The sequence below is a fragment of the Caretta caretta genome, chromosome 16 (genome assembly GCF_965140235.1).
Source record: "Caretta caretta isolate rCarCar2 chromosome 16, rCarCar1.hap1, whole genome shotgun sequence".
NCBI classification, from domain to species: Eukaryota; Metazoa; Chordata; order Testudines; family Cheloniidae; genus Caretta; species Caretta caretta.
In genome coordinates this window covers 21,565,336-21,589,876 of record NC_134221.1, presented here as the reverse complement: position 1 = coordinate 21,589,876, position 24,541 = coordinate 21,565,336, and the positions used below count along the sequence as shown (strand labels likewise).

Below are 24,541 nucleotides of genomic sequence, written 5' to 3'. Positions count from 1 at the left end.
TGTGAGAGCAAAGAGGAACAGGGAAGCAAAGCAGAGAGAAAGCAAACCACAGAATCCATAGTGGAGAAATCATTCCGATTTGCCATGGTTTGGATTTGGATTAGGAGACTACGTCACTTGCTGAAACACCCAAGCCCCAGCAGGGAAAATAGCAGCGCCCCCACCATTTCCACTAGCTTCTATATTTAGCATCAGTGATTACTGCAACAGGATTCAACAATATCGCCTGTCTGCACACTCCGAAGTCGGAGTGCATTTGGAGAGAGACTGGCTTATTTTCGTGTTATTTAAGATAAGAGCCATAACTGCTGATTATTGCGGTGGAAAACTGGCCCCATGAATGCAGTGAGGGAACAGCAGGGCACAATGTGGACTCACTGAGGACAGCCACCTTTCCAAGCCTTTAGATAGAATGGTAATTTCAGAGGTCCCCGCCTTCATAGCGCCAACAACTATATCCCCTCCTGGCTCCTCTTAGAAAATTGTGACCATAGCATATGTTTTAGATCACACTATGGAGCACAAAAGAGGAAAGCTGTGAAGTGTGCATGTTTGTTCACACACAAATGCACTAATTCTGTAGGGTTGCCAACTTTCTGATTGCAGAAAACTGAACACTCCTGCCCTGCCCTCTCCCTGAGGTCCTGCCCCCATCCTCGCTCGCTCATTTTCACCAGGCTGGGGCAGGGAATTGGGGTGCCAGAGGAGGTGAGAGTTGCAGCTCAGAGTGCGGGCTCTAGGGTGGGGCTGGGGAATGAAGGGTTTGGGGTGCAGGAGGGGGCTCCAAGCTGGGGACAAGGGGCTCAGAGTGCGGGGGTGTGTGCGGGTTCCAAGAAGGAGTTTCGGTGCAGGAGGAGGCTCAGGGATGGGGAAGGGAGGGTGGGCTCTGGGAGGGAGTTTGGGTGTAGGAGGGGGCTCAGGACTGGGGCAAGGGGTTGGGGTGCAGGAGAGGGTGCGGGCTCCTGACAGTGTTTAGTTCAGGCTGCTCCCAGAAGCGGCTGTTATGTCTCCCTGGTTCCCATGCGCAGGGGCGGCCAGGGGACTCTGCGCACTGTCCCCATCTGCAGGCACTGCCCCGCGCAGCTCCCATTGGCCGTGGTTCCCCTGAATCACCCCTGAATTTAAACTCCTATTTGAGTGACTTTTGGTTTGGGCCGCTCACTAGTTAACATAAAGCTGGGTTTGCACGGTGCAGGTCAGTTTGGGTCTATGAAGTTTGGGTCTATGATGAGGAGCTACATGAGCAGGATGCTTTGGCATCTAAATGAACTACAGCAGCACAGGTTCAGATCAAACAGGCCAAAAAAGCACCTGAAGGCAGTTCCTCAGCCGGTGTGAATTTTTGCAATTTTTTTTTTTTTTTTTTTTTTTTTATGTATTAGGTGGTTAGTTTGTGACAGAAAATGTCAGCCTGAGGGACCGTTGCAAACAGTTCAGTTTAGCTATTGATTATTTGTTATTCGTGGTGCGTAATTGGTCACAAGTCACACCGCTGTTTCTGTTTCCTGAATGGACTATACATTTTTAAACAGGAAAATGGTGAACACTGAACACTTCCCTTTACAGATTTTTAGACAAACAAGCATTGGTGCTAAAATCTGTGCAACTTTTGAGTTTGAGTTTCACAAATATACTGGTGACTGTCAGAATACTTGTGAATAAACATGACTAGCAGCAGAGCCAATGCACCATGTTTATTAGTATAATTAGTATAAATATTAGTATAATAATTTTTGTACTATTTACCCAGCTATAGTTCCCGTACATGTAACACATTGGCAGAGACACGCACAATGGCTTGTATAGATTCAATAGAATTTATTTACAAAGATGAATGCAATTAGCAATTTCTCCAATGTATTTTACTGACTGTCCCTGTTCCTCAGAGTGAGGAGCACAAATAGCAGATGCCAACAGTAAAGGAGTGCATTCGCTAACGCTGGTTTAATCCTGGAAATGTTATGAGCTGGACTTTAGAGGAAGAGAAAAAAAATACAGCATAAAGGAAAGCATCCGGAAAAACTACTCAAGCTGCCAAATGATAGTTTTACAGTCTCTCAGCAACAAGGTCTGTAGTTTTAACACATCACAGATGAGAATATAAAAATGCCAGACAGCCAGGTGGCACAGTGTACTTCAGGATCTCTGTAGGTATTGATTCATTACCCTAGCCTGTTTCATAGCACAGAGTCAAGATCACGAGAGGATGCCACATGATGATTCAGAACAAAGTGGGATGTGGGGAAAGAAGCGGAATTATTCTAAGGGTTTAATTTAGAGAAATAACTTACAGAGAAAAAACTTGACTCTTCCAAAGCTAGAAGATAGATGTCTGACATTGGTGGGAGCGGTCATGCCATGGGCTGCTTTGTACTTTAATCACAGAAGCCTAATGTACCTGAATTTCAAATAACTGAGGCCAGGGCCACTTGGCCCAGGAAATTAGCAATGGGTTGTAGGGCCGGGGCTCTACAGGTCACCGGATTAGATCAACAGTAGTTAAAAGTTACAATCTGATTGCTCCTTGGTTGCCTGTATGAAATAAGGGGATGATCTCAGTCCCATTCTCTGTGGCACATGTCTAAGACACGGACTCACCAGCACAACGAACATTGGCACATTCTCCCCAGGGAGGTCATGGGGACTTCCTTCTCACCATAAGAGGTGGCCTCTGCAAGGCTGGGTTAAGGCACGTTGACTGGGTGATGTAGGGGAAGATACCATTGTCACTGCCCATGTGGTTGGTACCTGTTCTGATGGGAAGCAGAGGGACATCTCCAGGGCTGTCAATCAGCACTACATTCATGCTGGTTTCTAAGCTGTTATTGGGAAATATCATTATTCATTGCCAGAAATTCCCACGAAGCAGTAACTCTCATTACGCCTAAGCCCTTTCAGCACAGAATAGCCACACACCGATAACCTGAATACATTTGCTGCAGCTGCTATTCCATAGACTGCACTCTTGTGCAGTCAGATTATTTTACATGCTTATTAGTCCCATTATTTTATAACTCATCCCTCTGCATAATGTCAGCTCCATATCACTTCCCTCTAATGAAAAGGTTTGTACCTCTCCGAAACGAGCAGGGCTGCGGATTCCTCGAGATGGAGAGAGAGAGAACGGACACGCGAGAGGCTAACACTGCACCCCATTTAGGGCCATATTGTGCCGGACCTCGGGAAGGTACAAGGAACCTCATGCTGGGGGCTACTGTTCTGAGATTTCCCTGCATGCAAGGACTGCTCCTTGCTAGTGCTTCCAGGGGGAGCTAGCCATTCCAAGGGAGGAGAGGTCTGAGGAGGAGCAAGAGCCCTCCCCTCCTCTGCATTGGCCAGCAGAGCTGTCCAGTCCACGCTGCCCCCTCTCAACGCTGGTGCACTGTCCTGCCCTGGGAGGCATCCTGTTTGCCTGAGTCATCACCACTTGGAGATCCCACTCAAGCACTACGGCTTTGCACAATCTCCAATCCCAACTGCTACTACCCAGGCACAGGGCTTCCTCACCTGCTTTGCTCCCATTCACTGGCACAATCCATGGCCGCAGCCTGACAGCACTGACCAGGAGAAAGATTGTGGATATAGGTGTTCATGACTCAATAGACTAAGCACTGCTCCTAGCATGGGTTAACCAGTGTCTTGTTTCGTTGCCCATTTAGCAGGCTGGTTGTTGAAGGCCCTTCTGCAGGCAAATGGCTTCCGTCTGCTTGCTGTCCTCTTGTTTTTACTCATTTCTCTTAAGGCATCAGAGGCCTTGGGGCTGGGTGCCACCAAGCGAACATCTATTATTGGCTGTTATCAGGATTCATGCCAGCATCAAGGCACCACTGGCTACTTGTCTCCATCCAAATTAAAATCCAGGCAAGACATAGTCACAGTTTGCTGGCAGCAGCAGACCAGCACTAAGCAAGCACCCAAATGCTGGGGGAGACCACGACATGGGGGGTAATGGGTGTCCAGATTCCCTAGGGAGAGGTACGTTCTCTTTTGTAATAAGACTTCTCAGTTCACCTCCACGTAATTCTCCCTTTGATCCTCTCTTTAGCATAAGAGACTAAAACAGCATCTAGCAAAACATGGGACTCCAAAACTCTCCTGTTGTTAGAGCTCCTGAATCTGAATTCCCCAGCTTTTTGGCCATGTTCAGATCTGGCTTTGAATTTTGTTTCCAGGCCCTACTTCAAAACCAGATCCAAACCACTCAGAGCTGGGGAGAAGTTTGGAACCCAACTTTGCAGCAGGGCCCATCACTAGCTGCAATCAGACCATACCTTCCTCAGCCAGGCTGCAGCCAATCAAGCATTACAGCTCCGCAGGCATTTCCTGAGAGCTGTTGTCATTCTCGTCACCAAGCCAAACCCACACCAGGCCCAGTTTTCTTTCCACAGTGCCCTAGTCTGCACTACCAGTGCAAACCAACATGCTTAGCTTCAGCCAAGACACCTGACTTCCACACACAGGAACAAAAATATATCACTGCTTTCAAAACAACTGGTGTAGAAAAGATGCTATCTCTGAAGCCAGCACTGAGGGATGCATGCAAGGCACTTATTAGGAAAAGCAATAAATACGATGTGAGCCAAGGCAAGCTTTCCATGCAAGAGAAGTGTGTAAAGAAGGGGGATGTTTAGTTTAAAGAGGAGAGGAATAAGAGGGGACATAACAGAGAGTTATCAAATAATGAATGGCATAGAGGACATAGATAAACTGGGTGCTTCTACCATCGCCTAATAAAAGAATGAGAGAACAGACTGAAAGACTGCAAATTTAAAACTGATAAAGGGAAATACTGTTTGTCACATTGCATAATTAACCTGTGGAAGCCACTGCCACAAGATGTCACTGAGGTCTAGAGCTTTATAGGATTCAAAATTAGATTTATATAGGTAATGAGAACTTCCGCAGTTATGAAAGATTGGGAGGAGGGGGGTCCTTGCCAACCACTATCTGGCAGGGGTCAGGAAGGCATTTTTTCTATAAGTGGCTTATTCCATAATTATCTATTTTAGGCCCTCTTGCATCCCAGCGGATGCTCTGAGTCCTATGAGCCATCTGATACTGGCTGTTACCAGACAAAGGATACAGGAGTAGGTGGGTCACTGGTTTGATTCAGTCTGACAATTCCTACTTCTCAGTGCCACACTATCAAAAGCTGGCCACGGTTGAGGGGAAGGTGCTAGTTCTTAGGAATCAAAAGGGAGAGCCAGGTTATCTGAAGAGCAAATTGCCCTTTACTAGCACCTTTCATTGTAGGATCTCAGAGTGTTTTTCCAACTGTAATTAAGGATGCTTCCCGACAGACCAGTGAGATAGGTCAATTATGTGGGGATTACCAGCCCTGTTTCACAGATGGGGAAGATCAAGTGGAAAGCTCAAGTCAACGATTTGCCCAAAGTCACACAGTGAGTTGGTGACAGAACTAAGAACAAGAGAACCTTGGCACCCAGTCCTCTGCCTTACCCACTATATTGGGCTCGAATCTCTTTGAAAACACAATTAGGGATAACGAGTTAAAGGAAGAGAGATGACTGGTGGTGGTGAACATTAGCAGACTGTCTTCCCGAGATGGCTTCTGAAACTGATATCAGAGGAGGAAGGTGTGAAAGCAATTAAAAGAGCTAATTTAAATAAATCCCCAAGCATTGAGGGTTTGCTAGCATACTCCTATAAATCCTTTTGAATGCAGCTGGGCCTTTTCCTTTATGAACTTGCTAACTTTCAAACATCAGGGTAATTATCTCAAAGTGTGACCCAGGCTGCAGTTACTGGTATAATCAAGAAAAGCCTCCAAGGATTCAATGTTACACACAGTCTCACTGGTTAAGCAGATTATAAACTGTTGGCTAACATTTTTGTAGCTACTAGACTGAAACAGAAAACCCTGCACGCTCTGCGAGTCTTTAAATTCATCCCACTTGGGGAGGGCTCATGTATTTAGGTAGAATTCTACTTGCCTAACAAGACTTCTAGGTCTACTGTGGTCCTGACTGTCCCTTTAATCTTCCGAGGAAGGGTAGTGGCTCAGCAGGATACTGAATCATAGAAATGTAGGGCTGGAAGGGACCGCAAGAAATCATCAAATCCAGCCTCTTTACTGAGGCAGGACCAAGCAAACCTAGACCATCCATGACAGGTGTCTGTCTAATCTTCTTTAAAACCTCCAACAACAGAGATTCCACAACCTCCCTTGGAAGCCTATTCCCGTACTTAACTATCCTTAGAGTTAGAAAGCTTTTCCTAATAGCTAACCTATATCTTACTTGATGCAGATTAAGCCCATTACTTCTTGTCCTACCTTCAAATTGATCACTATCCTCTTTATAACAGCCCTTAACATACTTGGAGACTTACCAAGTCCCCCCTTAGTCTTTTCTCAAGACTAAACATGCCCAGTTTTATTAACTTTTCCTTAAAGATCAGGTTTTCTAAACCTTTGATAATTTTTGTTGCTCTCCTCTGGACTGCCACCAATTTGTTCACATCTTTCCTAAAGCGTGGTCCTCAGAATTAGACACAGTACTCCAGCTGCATACTCATCAGTAGTGGCAAGAGCAGGTCAATTACCTCCTGTGTCTCTCATACACCACTCCTGTTAATGCACCCCAGAATTATATTAGTCTTTTCTTGCAACTGCATCTCATTGTTGACTCCCATTCAATTTGTGATCCACTATAACCCCCAGATGGTTTTCAGCAGGACTACCACCTAACCAGTTATTCCCATTGTGTAATTATGCATTTGATCTTGCCTTCCTAAATGAATACTTAGCACTTATCTTTACTGAATTTCATCTTGCTGAATTGAGACCAATTCTCCAATTTGTTTTGAATTCTAATCCCGTCCTCTAAAGTTCTTATAGCCCTTCAGCTTGGTGTCATCTGCAAATTTTATAAGCATACTCTCCACTCCATTATCCATATACCTTTTATGTCCCGTTCTAGGTGTAACTCATTTTGTGCCTTAGTCTTCTGATTTTGTCTCTACATGCTCATGCTATTCTTTTGTATTTGTCTTTAGCAATTCATCCATTTTTCCAGTTTTTTGTGGAATTCTTTTTTGATTTTCAGGTCATTAAAGACTTCCTGATGGCGCCATAGTGGCCTCTTACTATTCTTCCTGTCTTTGCTTCACATCAGGATAGTTTGCAGTTGTGCCTTTAATATGTCTCCTTGAGAAACTGGCAGCATTCCTGAACTCCTTTTCCCCTTAGATTTTCTTCCTATGAGATCTTAGGTACCAGTTCTCTGAATATGTTAAACTCTGCTTTTTTGAAGTCCACGTCCCAATCATGACAATTTTATAATCACTTTCACCCAAATTGCCTTCCACCTTCAGAGTTACTACCAAGTCCTTCCTGCTGGTCAGAATCAAGTCTAAAATGGTTGTCCCCTGGTTTCTTTCTCCACTTTCTGAAACACAAAGTTGTCTCCAATACAGTCAAAGAACTTACTGGAAATTTTATGTTTGCTGCATTATTTTTCCAACAGAAGTCTGGGTAGTTTAAGTTCCCCATTATTACCAGGTCTTGTGTTTTAGATATATTTCTGTTATTTGTTCTTGAAATGCCTTATTCACACCCTCTTTCTGATTTGGTGATCTATTGTAGACCCCCACACCTAGACATCATCCCTATTTTTTATCCCTTTTATCTTTACCTGCCTCTCACCTCCTTCTGGACTTCAGAACAAGCATATATATTCTTGACGTATAATACAACGCCTCCTCCCTTTTTATCCTGCATGTCCTTCCTGAACTAACGCTATCCCTCAATATCAATATTCCAGTCCTGAGAGAAACTGGAGCAACCTGACCCTGGACTTACTGACCCATTTTCTAAGATCTCTCAAGAGTCAACATTAGAAATGGGTCCAAACCAGTGCCCAGAGTCTGAATGCCCTTGTACTTTCTGCCCATTCCAAATCTAAGCACAGAGGAATAGTCACATATTGCAGGCCACAACTAACCCCCTAGATCCCGATACCTCCAAGCTTCAGGGTGCTGGAAACGTGGACCCAAGTTACTGTCTTCTCTCCCTTTTGGTTTCTGGCCATAGCCAAGACAGGAATTGCTGAAATGTCACAAGAAAAGCTGGTCTCATCTTATTTCCAGCTATGACTGGAAATGCCAGGAGGCTCACAAAAGAGTCTCTTCTTATGACATCTCCAGCCCAGTTTTGCAGACTCAAGAGATGTGGATAGAGCAGAAAAGCCTCCAAGTTTCATCCTAAGCTAATGGCAGAATCGGTCTGCCAGCGCCTGCAGCTGGCAGCACAATGGGCTGGTAAGGTAGCAGTATGGGAGTCATGTTACTCCTCATCAGGGAAGTGTCGCATTTGGGCTCGGAAAGAACAAACCTACCCTCAGGCATGTACTCAACGCATGACAGGGACAGCCTTTGGCCTTCATTAATGCTCATGAGGATTACTCGCATGCACAGAGAGGACAATGGATGCCATGATCAGATGTGAGCCCATTCAGCTGACAGGAATGAGCTAATACAAGCTGATGACCCCCCAACCTCTTGCTCTTAATTCTCAAAGGGATGCAGGAAAAAAAGCTTAAAAAAAAATCTCCAAAGCAGCAAAATATCACCAGACAGTTTAGAGTCCAGTGAAAAACACATATATAATGGAACAAAGCTTTTTCACAGCAAGGGCAGCACAATATTAATTATTCAGGGTACAACAGAGTTATGAAAATCACGTGATGACTGTTGCAGGACTAGTTTTCAGAAGGATTCCTATGGGGAAGCAGCACTCGTGTGTATTCCCTCATGCACCGGCAACAGAGCACTGGGGTGATTGCATGGAGCCAGAAATATTTGTAAATCTATATGAAAGGGGATAGCCTGATGTAAAATCTATGGCTTTTGCACTACTAATACATTTACATTGTTTTCTGAATTAATGCCACTTGCCCTCTATGTAAAATGAATTGCTAAATCCCTCTATCACGTTACTCCACAAGTATAAACCATGTGGGTCAAAGCCAAGTGCACCATAATTTATTTCTTGATTCAAGGCAATTGGAAGGTATTTTCACACACTGCTATTTTTTCTGCTCAAATGCACTAAACATGGAAGTGGTTAAATTAAATTCTTGCTTCTTTCTGTCGTTCAAAAAAATCACAGGTCTGAATTTTGCTGCAGAGAATGCGACTGAGACAGTAAATGTACCAAAAATCAAATCCACAAATATTGTAGCTAGTAAAACAAGCCTGTAATATTACTACAGGAACAATATATATGCACTGCAGAACAATCGGTGAGAGCTCCCTAATGATTATGATAATTTCAACACAGAGGTCCCCTATAATATGCACAAGGCTCTGTTAACATGTGGGGTAATGAAGGGGGAGAGTGGTACATTTTTGCCTAGTTTTTTCTTCTAATTGATGGATGTACTTGACACAGTTATTTTGTATTCACAAGTCTAGATCATCATCATATCCAGTGCTCTGTAGAGCGAGCAGCCAGCAGTGAGCTCAGTGCACAGGTTGCCTCCAGCCACAATCAATGAATTTCTGTGCATGGTCACTGCAATACGAAATTGGATAACAAGATATACATGTCAAACATCTGTATCTTTTGGAAGAACTTCAAACAAAGGCTTGTAAACGTTGCCCAGGCTCTGTCGTTATACTTCCATATGCAACTCTTCCTGTCCCCCTGCACAGAAAGCTGCAAATTAAGGTATTGCGGAATTTAAAACAGAAGAGAAAAGAACTCGAACTAAACTTTACCTTAAACATTCCCTTCCACCAAAAGAGAAAGGTATTTGTTATGGCTGAATTCACAGAGGACTAAAGCAAGATTTAGAACCATATTCATTGAAACAAGGGCTGGATAATTTTATAACAAATAATAACCTTTGCAGTATACAAGCTATAAATGGTATGAGGAATGGGGCTACGCCAAGCCAGGATGTCTGTGGAAGCCCCCCAAAATGCTACGTACAATCAATTACCGTTCTGTCAATTTCTGCAGAATTTAAAGGTTTAATTTTTAAAACGACAAAATGGTTTCTAGCTATCAGGTTTGGGATGTGGGAGGGGCACATAACAGAAAGCCCCGCAGAATGTGACCCTATGCGGTGTTCTTTTACTGAGTCCGCAGGTAAACGACCAGAAATAATACCTCGCTGTCAGGTGTGAATGAGCACATCTTCGCGAATTGATGACTCTGAAGCCTAACAACAAAAATTAACTTACCAGCATGGTTAAGTTTTTTCCTGCAGACTGTGTTAACCAAATCCTCCAGCTACTCTGGGAGTGTGGACAGAACCTGAAAACTGCCACTCTTCCCAACCCCAGTTACATGAAAGTGATCACTTGTCATGTGCCAGGGTGTACACGCATGCTGATCACGGACAGGGGTCAGGAAGGGATTTGCCCCTTACCCACACTTCAGGCGCTGCACAACTCGATAATTACTGGTATTATAAAATATTACCTGGTTTGCCTTCTTTTGAAGTATCATCCGTTAGATACTGCTACAAAAAGCATAGTGAGGCCAAGATAGCTAGACAGCTATAAAAAGCAGGGAAGGAATGTGTATTTGTTTAAAACAATACACCACATTAAAAAGTATGATTGCAACATACAGGCACTGTGTTTACAAATTCTGGTGGGATTGCTGATTTATTAATTGGTTTCCAAAGATTATGATCATTCCTAATGCACACTTTATACTTCTATAGCAAATTTAATCGTGAGGCACCACACAAATAATGTGGTGAATTTTCTCTTCAGAAATGCCATGCAACCACAGTATTTCAAATGGTGTGAATGTGGGGAAAGTCAGGGCAAAATCCGATCCATTAAACTGTATGAATCTCCAGTGAGGTACGCAACCCATTTTACAGATGGAGAACTAAAGCAGAGAAAACTTCAGTGACTCATGCACCTAAGGTTACACGGGTTACATCTACACTTAGAGCTGGAGGTGTAAATTCTAGCTTGAGGAGACAGTCGCGTTACCACTGATTGATCTAGTGCACTAAAAATGGAGTACAGCCACAATGGCGCAAGAGGAAGGAGGGGCTGGCCACCTCGAGTACAATCCTATCCAAGACACAGGGCATGTACGTGGACCAAATGTTGAGACCCCAAGTTCCAACCACTAGACGGCTGTAACTAAACTGTTATAACTTTACACACAATATCCATTTATTATAATGAAGGCCCCATGTCGTCACTGCTAAAATAATGATCAGACAATGGACCTACTACTTATACAAATACTTTTAGGCACAGTCAAACACTTGCCTGACAAATGCAGTTCTCAATATGCAGTCCTGCCACGATGAGTTATAGACACCAGGGCAAAAGTCCATTCTTCCCAATCTGTTTCTTTTCTCCCCTTAACTACCTTCTTTATACAGTACTATTTTAACACCAGAGCATTTAAAAGATGCCAGCAGAGAATTATTTACAAGGCCCAGCTGTATATACATGGCATATGCAGGAATCAGTTGATGTAACAGAAGTCCCCAAAAGCCTCCTTCTGCTTCTCATATACTATGCAAGAAATAATTTCACATCGTTAAGCCCACGCAGAATGTAAACTACCAAAGGATTTGTTTGTCAGAATTCAGTGTGAACAAAACTCTCCCTTTCTACAAGACGACTGCTTTATAAACAGGACTTGGAATGAGCAAACCCTTTGTTCTTCAGACAGCTGGAATGACAACACAGTGAGAAGGTAGCAGTATGGCCTAGTGGGATGCACATGGGTTTGGATACCAGGGACTCCTGAGTAGTAACTCCAGTGCTTTGAAGATTTAAAGTGCTCAATATCACTGCATACAGTTTTAAGGACACTTAATTCTTTGGACTTTGCAGTGGTGGATGTAATATAGAGAGACAGTTTTGGAAGTAATATTTTCTTCATGGCCTGTGGGGTTTTCATTCTGGGTCTGGATGCCTAGGCCTGGGATAGAGTTCTCCTGTGTCTTTTAGTTGTTTAATGTGAAATAAGTAAAAATAAACAGAAAAACACTAGACTTATAAAAAGACTTTCTTGTGCAAGAGCCATGGTGGAGTCATTTATCAAGACTCTTATTTCTCACATTAACTTCTCTTCTGCAGTCTTTGGATTTATTAGAAAATATTAATGCCACTGACTGGCTGCTATATGGAGGCGTAACATAAATTAGAGTAGACTTGTTTATTGCATAAGAAAATCTCACCAGGTAAAGTGAGAATAAATGGTGTGTTTGGGAACACAAAGGGATTAATAAGCAATAAAAACACTATACTCTGGTTCGTTCCCAATATCAATAGATTTTAAAGAAGAATTCAACACAATCAGTGGCAACATTTATCAATGTACAGAACAATGCCATGACAAAGACTCATATAGATTTACAAATATTTCTGGCTCCAAACAATCACCTTGCAATCAGCTGCAATGGGAACTAATTGGCACCCAGGATCTGAGTCTTAGCAGGAAAGACAAGGACTGAATGGGTCATCCTCTTAACACACCCGAAAAAGGGTAAAACACAACAGTGGTGGTGAAGGGGCTTGCACCGTCCCTGCCAGTCGATGGATGAATTGTGACCCCGGAACATCAATCCAATACCCTGAACCACAATTTCACTCAAGATTAGTAAAATGAGAGGAAAGCTTCCTTCAGTCTGTTGATCAAACTGATACCTCTCTACAGGAACAATGAATTCCAGTTATATTTATTTACCAAACATTCTTCAAAGGCTAACCAGCTGCAGCTGCAATACAATGCTTTGATTACCAATGTCAAAAAGATAGAGCATGAAATTAACTTCCCCTTATTCAGTGGGCAGAGAGAAATGTAGCTTCATGCTACACTAATTCGGTGCTCCTGGTATGAGAGCTCCCCATTATGATGTCTTGTCAAATTAGAGCCAACGATACAAGGGTGTTGTCTCTATCCTCACACAACGCTATATTTTGTAATTAAGACTGCCCGGAAACAACAGCCTTGCTTATGCAGAAAAGGTCAGGAACGAAAGCCATATTTTTTGCAAGCTAATTGTAAGATTCATGAAGCCAATTATCACAGTAGCACCACATATGGCTAAGTAGGAAGGATTTTATAATTTTGTTAGATGCCTTCGAGACAAGTCAAAGTGTCAGCAGGGCTCCCCATGGGGCCACAGTGCTCTGTTTTGTTTGGGCTGCTGGGAAACTGGGAAGCATACAAACCCACAAGGAGAGAAAATTAGAATCACTACAAATCCCAAATTCCAACTGACCCCACTTCCTTTTTTTTTTCTTCTTCATTCACTGGGACAGTTAATCTTGGCTTAAAAACGTCAAAGGAGAAGATCAGCCTTTTCTTCAAAGGCACCCAGTACAAATTCCCTGTCAAACTTGGAAGTCAGCTTGGGTAAGTAACATAAGGAAAGTCCCTACCTGTTTCCTTGTGAAGGTCAAACATGTCTATGTTGGATAGCCTCAGAGGCACAAAATGCACCCCACACTCCTCACCCCTCCACACAGAAACAACTCAGCCCTGCCTGTCTCTGCAGAAGGATTGACAATAGGCCAATCTTCATTCCATTCACACTCATTAAGAGCCTTCACTGGGTTTCCTTAGACAAAAAATTCAAGGCAAACAATACTGAGACAAAAAGAAAAGTAGTACTTGTGGCACCTTAGAGACTAACCAATTTATTTGAGCATGAGCTTTCGTGAGCTACAGCTCACTTCATCAGATGCATACCGTGGAAACTGCAGCAGACTTTATATATACACAGAGAATATGAAACAATACCTCCTCCCACCCCACTGTCCTGCTGGTAATAGCTTATCTAAAGTGATCATCAGGTGGGCTGAGACAAGGTGTGAGCCCCCCATCACCCCGAGAGTAAATGCTCCCATCACCATTACACATAAGAACAAAACTGCTAATTCCACTCCCAGCATTCCTTCAGCGAATCCCCAGCCAGGCAACTGACTCAAGCAAATACTGCCCCCGTCATCTGTCGTTAACTGCAGCATCAACTTGATTCCAAAGGGGAATAAATACTATTGTCAACATGGTGTAAACCTAAGCCACCTGTATAAGGGAAGTTATTTTACATGGTTGAATACTTCAGTTTCTAAAGGAGAACCTTTGCTTCTGATTCAGTGCTTCCTGTGAATCAAACTACAGACAACCTCTTGCTATTAAGAACAGCTTCCCTTCTTTAATGTTTGAGTACCCGGACTCTGTGTTTATTTAATGCTGTGATAAAAGAGGATGAACACTACCTTTCAGTGGAGAACAGATATTCTCTTCCTGCAAAGCAGCTCCCTCTTTCATTTTACCATAGTCTTCCAAGATAGCCATTAATTAGAGACCAGTAATTAATTTTCTGGTTCATGAAATATTGTGCAAAGGAATCCCATTAACAGGCTGATTTGCATATTCCTAGACAAGGTGGCCTGGAAATAAGTGCAGGTAATACAGGAGGCCAGCAACCCTATGATTGTCCTTAAATCTTAGCCACCTGTTATTGTTCACGGACTGGGGGGTGGGAGCAGGCACCATCTAGTGCGTGATAAAACGGACCCAATTATCTGCCAAATGCTCCTTGCTTCTCTCTGTCCTAGGATGTTGTGTTTTGCGTTTCAATCCCTGATTGTTGATAGAGCTAAATGGTTTTCATACATGGTGTCATCAAGTTTGACAACCTGAACAGTGCATTCGGAAAGCAGGCTTGTCATCGGGCCCGTTTGCAGTGTTCAGTGCACCTATTAGTTCACTTTTGACTGAACACCCTGCTTTAAATAACTGAACCTGCCTGAAAACCCTCACTGCCTCATGCTATTCAAGTAAGTAGCAGGAGGAGAGAGCAGTATGGCACTTCCTAACGCAGCTCTGAAAGGCATTCATGCATTCCAGGGCCAGCCAGTGGCCTAGTTCTGCAATGTGAGTCATCTTTCCTCATACAGGAAATAAAGTGACTTTCTCAGACTTCACCCTGGAGGTTCAGAGGCTACCGTATTCTCATCAGGCCCAACCACCTTCACTATGATAGAAATGTACCCGATCCGATTCCTGGAGAATAAACAATTGCCATTTAAATCTAAAAAAGATTTCATTCTCAAATGTACTTTACTAGCACGGTGCAGCTTTTTAAAGTGATAGATGCTCTACTGTGGTGCCAAAAGAAGTCTTTCAAGTGCTTGAAAACCCACAGAACTGACAGCTTCAGCACAGCACCAGGAATTAAACGTGTCATAGTTCAGTGGTTGCGCGTATTCTCTCCCCCCTAGGGGCTGTACATAAGAATCTATGATAGAGAAAAGATTTTGGGGAGGGGGGAATGCTACTGTAAGTCCTCAGTGCTATTCATTAAATTCACTGCTGCATCCCTTCCAAGACTGAGGCTCATTTAACAATTGGCCATATGTTCAGACTTTTGTAGAGACACAAAAAAGCTTAAATGGAATGTTATCTCCTGGAATTATGTAGAAAACTTACAAAATAACCACAAACCTTTGTAATTGAGTGTCTCTTAATTTTAAATGAGTTCTAGGTATGCACAGAAAAGTATACTCAGGAAAGATCAATATTGGAATTAAACAATTTGGAGGGTTATTTATTTTGCTGATTTACTTCTGTATTTGTTCATAATAGAAGGTACAAAAGGTCCCAAGTGTTTGATGAACTTACATCTTTACATAGAAGTACCATATGATCATTTTAACAGGCTACAACAGTGGTTGTCTATATACAGAAGGAGTTGATGGGATTTTCTCCTTTCACACCATACAAACATTTAGGGGATGTTGCATTGCTAACACCCAAAACCCCATTAATTTCAGTGGGTTTATACCAGATTAACAAGCACAGGGAAATAAAAGTGGAAAAAGTAAAGGAATGACATTTCATCAAGTCTCTGTAATCTGAGGGTATTCATGCAATGAAAAGTATACTGTACAACTGCCTAGTCTAACTCTTCTCTAGTTTATATAATGATTTCTAACAAGACAGGTATAAATCAAAGCCTTAGATATGAGAGATGAGAAGTCCAGGCCCTTAACCTTGTGTGGAGCACTAGCTGCAGCTGCAATGTAATCACCAAGATCCATAACTGCAAAAATGAAAACCCCAAAGAAAAAGAAACCCAATCTCCAGCAACGAAAACCTTACAACTAAGACACCCAGAGCCAAATAACCCATCCTGTGCTAAACAAATCAGTTGTGAAGGAAAGTACCACTCCATGCTCAGTCCCTGGAAAAATCATGGAGCAGGTCCTCAAGGAATCAATTCTGAAGCACTTAGAGGAGAGGAAAGTGATAAGGAACAGTCAGCATGGATTCCCCAAGGGCAAGTCATGCCTGACTAATCTAATTGCCTTCTATGACGAGATAACTGGCTCTGTGGATGAGGAGAAAGTGGTGGACGGGTTGTTCCTTGACTTTAGCAAAGCTTTTGACACAGTCTCCCACAGTATTCTTGCCAGCAAGTTAAAGAAGTATGGGCTGGACGAATGGACTATAAGGTGGATAGAAAGTTGGCTAGATTGTCCGGCTAGATTGTCCGGATCAATGGCTCCATGTATAGTTGGCAGCCGGTATCAAGTGGAGTGCCCCAAGGGTAGGTCCTCGGGCCGGTTTTGTTCAATATCTTCATTAATGATCTAGAGGATGGTGTGGATTGCACTCTCAGCAAGTTTGCAGATGACACTAAACTGGGAGGAGAGAGGTAGATATGCTGGAGGGTAGGGATAGGATACAGAGGGCCCTAGACAAATTAGAGGATTGGGCCAAAAGAAATCTGATGAGGTTCAACAAGGACAAGCGCAGAGTCCTGCACTTAGGACGGAAGAATCCCATGCACCGCTACAGACTAGGGACCGAATGGCTAGGCAGCAGTTCTGCAGAAAAGGACCTAAGGGTTACAGTGGACGAGAAGCTGGATATGAGTCAACAGTGTACCCTTGTTGCCAAGAAGGCCAACGGCATTTTGGGATGTATATGTAGGGGCATTGCCAGCAGATCGAGGAAAGTGATCTTTCCCCTCTATTTGACATTGGTGAGGCTTCATCTGGAGTACTGTGTCCAGTTTTGGGCCCCACACTACAAGAAGGATGTGGAAAAATTGGAAAGAGTCCAGCAGAGGGCAACAAAAATGATTAGGGGACTGGAACACATGACTTAGGAGGAGAGGCTGAGGGAACTGGGATTGTTTAGTCTGCGGAAGAGAAGAATGAGGGGGGATTTGATAGCTGCTTTCAACTACATGAAAGGGGGTTCCAAAGAGGATGGATCTAGACTGTTCTCAGTGGTAGCTGATGACAGTACAAGGAGTAATGGTCTCAAGTTGCAGTGGGGGAGGTTTAGGTTGGATATTAAGAAAAACTTTTTCACTAAGAGGGTGGTGAAACACAGGAATGGGTTACCTAGGGAGGTGGTGGAATCTCCTTCCTTAGGAATTTTTAAGGTCAGGCTTGACAAAACCCTGGCTGGGATGGTTTAGTTGGGGACTGGTCCTGCTTTGAGCAGGGGGTTGGACTAGATGACCTCCTGTGGTCCCTTCCAACCCTGATATTCTATGATTCTATGCTAGTCTGTTAATTCAGTAAATTAAATTTGATTTTTGTTTATTCTTTTTAAAAGGAATTAAACTTAATTTACTGAAGTAAAAGGATAACGTGGAGTTGGAGTTGAGTTCATAAAGAAAAACTGGACTGTTTCATTTGTAGGTTGCCAGTTCAAATCCACCCCAGCTTGGGAGAGACTGAAAGTTATCACCACCTGATGGCTCTCCGGGGGCCTCAAAGCAATGCGTTTGGGGCTCAGTCTAGCTTCCAGGGGACGGGTTGGCACGTCAAAGAAAAGAGCTGCCACAGCCAGCTTCCTTGTTAATTCAGCAGAGAAGACAAAGTTGGGACAAAACATGGAGACCTACGGACTCTAGACATGGCTCCTTCCAATTAAGGTTGAGGTGTGCGGTTGAGAGACATGTAGCACGGCTGCTCATGCTACACCCTTCCTAAGGAAGGGAACTTCCTTCTGCCAGGCTGAGAATCCAGCATGCTGGACAGCACTGAATTCAGAGGATATTTTTAAAATACCCTTTGTTGTTGTGACAAAACCCCAACACAGGATCTTTGCCATTCACGGGATGTTTCCCAAGAACACTAGAGAGACTGAACAAGGGTCTTGCACAGATCCCAGACGGGAGACGTGGCAGTCCATTTGAGTCAGGTTGAAAGCCATAGGCATGTCACATGCCAACAGATGGTTAATTATCTCAATTTTATTGTGATTTAGCTCCAAGACAGACCGAGTGGGCCAGCACTTGTGTTAGCAAGCTTGGCTGCCTCACCAGTTATCGGAGGGCACTCTTGTCCTCCATTTCTCGATGACCAAACCAGCAAATCCATTCCTTCATCCTCCTGAAAATCCTCAATTAAAAGGAAACCCTACAGCTAGGGACTATCATTTGCTCCTGAAGTCAGACCCTGTCAATACATTTCTGAGAGTTAGAGCACTCAGACTTCAGGACACTGTCAACAGTCATTACAGCAGTGATCAGAGAAAAAACACAGACACACAGTTTTCCCTTCTAAATGAGGGTCCCAGCCCGATCCCACTGAGATCAAGGGTGGTTTCCCATTGATTTCAGAGGAATGAGGATCAGGTACATTGCTTATAAACTTAAGTCTAAAAAAAAACAAAAACAAAAAGAAATCCCATGTAAAAGGGCTCAACTCCTGGGAGTCTTCTTCTCTTCGAATATATTTTTCAAAAGGTCAGTATAATAAAAATCAATTGGAAATAAACTAACAACAGTAATTAATGACTACCGCAGAGCAATCCCCCTCCCCCTTAGCTACCCAACTCCACTCTCTGTGACTCAGACCTGTCCTAAGCACTAACTCATCACGTATTTTAAAGGAAGAAGGGGGGTCCAATTAAGGAGAACATGTTAGCCATATGCTTGCTTTGTGGCAGATTCCAAAGTGGCCGATACAAAGACAAACATTCAGCACTCCACAATAAGAACTTTGTCCATCACTGTAATAAATCAAGCCGCAGCCGCTTTTACTGAACCCTCTTTTACCGCTAACGAGCAATTTGACTAGCCAACAAATGGACGGGAGGGCTCATTCCACAGCCCTCATTTATACCTTGCATCTGATTGCACCAGATTAATGCACATCTCCTGATGAATAGTTGCTCATACTGGGTCAGATTCTGCCACTCTTACGCGGAGTAGAAATCAGGGGGGGATTTTCAGCATGAGCAAGGATGGCAAGAGCTGGCACCTACCATGCAAAACTCGGATTTTATCCACCGCAACTTACTCAATTCAGTGTAAGACCGAAGTGTGCCTTGTCTGGATCTACAGAATGGCAGACCGGTACTGATTCACGTCTCTCTCCAGACAACATAAAACCCAACAGAGCGAGGCACATGGGAAATCTTTGCTACAAGCTAATGCATTGATGGGCTGTCTGTGGTATATTTTACACAGCACTTCGAAGGATTCCTCAGACATTCTGCACGAAAAAAAACAATCAAAAGGGGTCAGCTGAGAGTTCATTAAAATTTATTTCCCTGAGGATCAATTGCTCTGTGCGCACACACACACCCCCCCTCTGTCCAACTTCACAAATAAACGCCTGGATATGAAAGTGGAACCTTTGCAGATGCCATTTCAACTCCAGCCAAGAAGAGAACCGGCATGTCAGAACTGTCATCCCTCCTCTAAGACCAGCTCTCTGACAGTCCAGGAGAACATGGCCTCTCTCTTTGTGCCAATATAAAGTATGAAAGCCAGACTGTTGTAAAATTAACAAGGCAGTTCTGCACCGGTGCCAGTGAGACATTCTGCCAACATTTCCCATGTTTAATAATGGTTCCTGGTTTTGTTTTGTAACAAAACTCCCATCACACAGACTTTCTCCCTATTGTGGTAGGTAACCACTTGCTTTTTGCAATTTAAATAATGTATTCAAGTTCATATGCATATGTCTGTTTATATAAAGGAAAACATATGGTTCATCCGTTTACATCCAGACTCTGTATGCACTATACGTGTGTGTGTCATGCTTATATCGTATTCTGGCTAGCTGAATCTCAGAGTGCGTGCATGCACACACTATCTATTTATTCACTTGTACCATATACAGCTGGATAGACAAGATGTGTGAGAATCAAAGGAAAAAAGCAACTAAGGTTCATGATACATAACAGAGATGCTGACACACAGACTCAACTACAATCTGCCAGGGCTAATATTTAAGACACACACATTTCGACTGTATCCATTGCTTTGCTCACTTTTGCCATGGCATCTCTTTCCCAGCAAAATTCTATGAAGCCCTGGTACGCACAAATAATGTATGGTTATTCAGCTTCTCACACCAGATAGGAAGGAGAATCAGCCTGGAATACAAGATGGAGTCACCAACAAAATGTTTAAAAGGCAAAATGTTCTGATCCAAGCTGCTTCCTCTGAAACACTTCTTAGGTCACAGGGAACACAAGGAAGCAGTGTGGAAAATGAGCAAGAATGGTGTGAAACCTTCATGTCTTGTTATATACAGAATTCAGTATATTGTGCTTTTTGTAGACATGGGAACTTTCAAGAGTATTAAGTTAACAGTCATAACAGAAAACTTGGGGTGTGGCTCCGAGAGGCTCAGCAGATGCAGCCGAGAGATTTCTTTCACCTCTAGGAGAACAGCTGTCGACAAAGACAACCCTACATAGAAAAGGAATATGCATCCGATTAAGTGAGCTGTAGCTCACAAAAGCTTATGCTCAAATAAATTGGTTAGTCTCTAAGGTGCCACAGGTCCTTTTCTTTTTGCGAATACAGACCAACACGGCTGCTACTCTGAAACCCTACATAGGGTTGCCAATTTTGGCTGGATGTATTCCTGGAGGTTTCATCACAGGACATAATCTTTAATTAAAGATTAATCTGCAATTCCTGGATATGCCAGGACAATCCTGGAGGCTTGGCAACCTAGGCCTATGCAAAACGATATTAGCAAGTATTGTGGATCTGACCTAACTATCAAAGCCCAACGGGCTGGGCACTTGCATTCGAGAGGGAAAAAAAGCACTGCCTGGTCCCCTACAAGTCAAACCCGAGTGCATGTGGCCGGAGGTGAAGTTTATGAGGCAACGCCTGCACTAACAGAAGCCCTTGCATTTTCAGTTCCTTCACTCTCCTATGCACAACTACCTGTGGCTGTGTTCACTGCTAGTGAATGTGTCTTCTACTCCTCCCCATCCCTTAAGACTTACACTGAAAACCTACAACAGCCACTCAAAGAACCCGCCAATATGAAGGCTGTGGAAGGTCTGCTTGTATCTGACAGCAGACTAACAACCCAAGAGCTCTAAGACTCTCACCCTGGGAGACAGACTTATCCACAAAAGGGAACGGGAAAGGAAGTTACAAGTCCTAATTTGTGGTGATTACTCTGGGGTCCTTGACCTGCCCTGCAGGGGTGACAAACAGTAAAGTCCCCACCCCCATGTCACTAATTCACACAGAGAAACAAACCTTCTAGCTAGACTTTTGATGTATATTTTAGAGAAAACTGTGTCTAATGCAGCCAGCTCTTCCTCTGAGAGCAGCAGAAACACAGGCACGTCCCCTGATGCCTAACTAGATTCCCTTGGCTTCCATGCAGAACACACTGCCCTACTTAGAGTCCATGGGAAAATCTCAGCAGAGGCATCAAATCTGCTCATCTTCTCCATATGCTAACCTCCGGAATACAGCACTGCACTGGTCAGCAAAACCCTTTCACTTTCAGATTCTAGAAGGAGAGATGCCTGTAGGCAGCACCAAAGAAAAATACAGACCACTTGTTGTCATTTATGGGACTTCAAAAATTAACACCCGTTTCCCTACCCAAATAAATAAAGCCAAAAATAAAATGTTGTCATTGCTTTTAAAACAGAAGTACAAAGCGGATTCCAAAGCAAAGACTACACCACATTTTAAGCCACTATTGCTACAACATGTTCCCAACAGTTGATCTACATCATCCTTAGCATCTGGTCATTGCTATTTTTCATACATGGAGTTTTCTTGGCTTTCTTTTCCTATTGTGTCACTCTCTATTGAGATTCACGTTAAAGCTGAAAGGTTCCTCTTTTGCAAGCAAACGTTTGGTTCATTTCCATGATTGGTCATAGAGTCAGAGTTAGCCAACTCTGACCTCGATCTGCGAGAGTCAGTAAACAAATATGTTCATATAGAAATACGCATCACTCTGTGTGTGTGTGTGTGTGTGAGAGTGTGTGTGTGTGTGTGAGAGAGAGAGAGAGAGTGTGTGTGTGTGTGTGAAAGAGACATGAACACGCACATATGTACATCTATAAAGCAGATAAAGGACTCTCTCACTGGCTCATCTCATTCCAGCTCAGAATGAATAAAAACTGGATTTCACCCCCTTTGATTTTGTTTTTAATCTGTCTCTCCTGCGACCCATCCCATGTCAAATGCTTCCTCTGATCCATCTGCACATTCCGCACAACCCTCTTCCGAATGAAAGCTCCTGTCACGGCTCAGGAGGAAGAAGCATCCGATGGATCCAGCCCAGTAACTGAGGGGGGTCGATGGCCAGAGGCAGGAGGGATTTGTGGACGTGATAAGTTGATATGGTTAAACATTGCCGTCTGCAGAGTGTTGTGTGACCCTGTAATACTCAATGTAGTACAGCCTGTCAGCACCTCCCTCCCTCAGCCTCATCTCTATGCTTCTGCAGCTGCATCTATGAGCTATTTGCATGCCAGGGCAGGGGCTTAGAGTTTATCATCAAATTAAAAAAAGTAGACTAGATGGGTTTCTAATCCTGATAGCCTAAAAAGGGTGGATTTGCATTACATGCTCGCCTGCAAATTAAAATCTCCTCTCACTGTGATTAAATGAGCCCACTTCTACTGCACATTTAGCCCTATGCTCCAAGTGAGATGAGCAGTGTATTAGCAAGCCCAGGGAAATCAATAACCTCATTCTCTCTCCCCCCGCGCACACACACGCGCACACACACACACACACACACACGATGCGTTCCCTTACCTTTCATTGTCCACACTCCTGAAGCCAGGTAAAATGTGCCGGAAGCTGCTGTTCCTATCAAGCTTGGGCTGGCTCTTTGTCCTTTTGATGGAGCCTTTAAGCCGACGGCTGAGAAACCCCTGTGGGGTGAGACAAGAATACTAAATTATAACCCCCCCCCCAAAAAAAAAAAAAAAAAGCGCGAGCCCTTAACCTGCTCCCTTGCACCCAAGCACGACTAGGCAAACTGGTCTCTCCAGCACCCTTCAGCTGCAACTGCTGGAAGCATTGTTCGTGCTGTCAGCCCCGACTCCAAGGATTCCATCCAACATCTGCTCCCAGCGCTTGCAGAGGCCAGCAAGCTACGTAGATGCGAGACTCCCCTAAGCCTCTGTTACCTTGGCAACCATCAGCTCACATAAAAATACTGTCTGAGAGACAAGACTAGCATATTGCAACTCCCAACGAGAGGAAACATTCGGACTCGGGGTTCTGTTTGACTCAGCCTGGCACCGCTGCCAGGACTCTCTGCCAGGCACAAGGACTCGCTCACTCCATGCCACCGCGATTGGAATAAGAGATTGACAATAATTCACTCACCTGTCCAAAAAACCCCAATTGCTTGCTCCAGGTGAGTGGAACTGGACAAGGCTGTTTTAAATGTATCACCAAATATCTTCCCCCCACCCCACTCCTACAATGTGCAGCTTTAGAGTAACCTAAATACACATCCTACAGGCAGTACCTGCATAGAGGGAGGACAGACCTATGCTGGACAGAGAGCAAATACACTGTGCCTCCCCTCTCCCCTATGAAATATAAGTAGCAGTCACCGCAGTGCTTTAACTCTAGCATTAAATATTTTAATAGCAAAGCTTCTAATGTGTTATTTGCTTATTGCTATGAGTTAATGGCCAACATAATCTGAACGTTACATTTACTCTTGGAGCAACGTAAGGCAATAAAAGAATCATGCTGCTATGGTGCCCAGCCCTTACAGGAGGGGAGAAGGGCTGAGGGGGACTGGCATAGTGGCCATAAGGTAACAACACATTTAAAAGTAACAAAACCATGGTCATAGGAGCCCAGAGAGCAATTCCACTCTCTGGGACACATGGTCATAGCCAGTTATTTCACAAGCTGAGATCTAGCATGTGCCTCTTCTCAGTCCTATCCTCACTGAGGTGGTGGTGACATGCTTAGCCCAAACCAGTATTCTGACATACGAGAGAGTGAAACCTCACTTGCAAGTAAATTGGGGCAGTACCCCCACCTGGGGCCCATGGAGCATGTTCAGCCATGCCAGGCTCGAGCCTATTACACTTTTCCAACCAATCCTGGGAACCAGTTCTAGGTCTCTCTGGGTGACTCCTGAATATAAACAAATGCACTCCTGCATAGTGTAAATAGTCTCTCTCTCAAGAAGAGACTTGTGAGAAGAACCAAGTATAGCTAAATGAAACACAGACCTTCAATTTGTCCATTCTCAGAAAAACACCCATTCCCAAACAGTGTCAATGGGTCAGATAAGA

At 43.7% G+C, this 24,541-nt stretch overlaps 1 protein-coding gene across 17 annotated transcripts in view; it reads right to left on the bottom strand.

The window, feature by feature from the left end:
- The window catches only part of DAB2IP (DAB2 interacting protein), a 347,539-nt gene that overhangs the window by 171,630 nt on the left and 151,368 nt on the right, over positions 1-24,541 (bottom strand). For 13 of the 17 annotated variants that reach the window (XR_012665207.1, XM_048823306.2, XM_075120298.1 and 10 more), the window contains one exon: positions 23,031-23,149. The exons of the other annotated variants lie outside the window; for them this stretch is intronic. Coding sequence is in view for 11 of the 13 variants with exons in the window: in XM_048823306.2 (XP_048679263.2) it covers positions 23,031-23,149 (119 nt within the window). In the remaining 2 variants the exon portion in view is untranslated. The remainder of the gene's footprint in view (positions 1-23,030; positions 23,150-24,541) is intronic. 17 annotated transcript variants of the gene reach the window in all.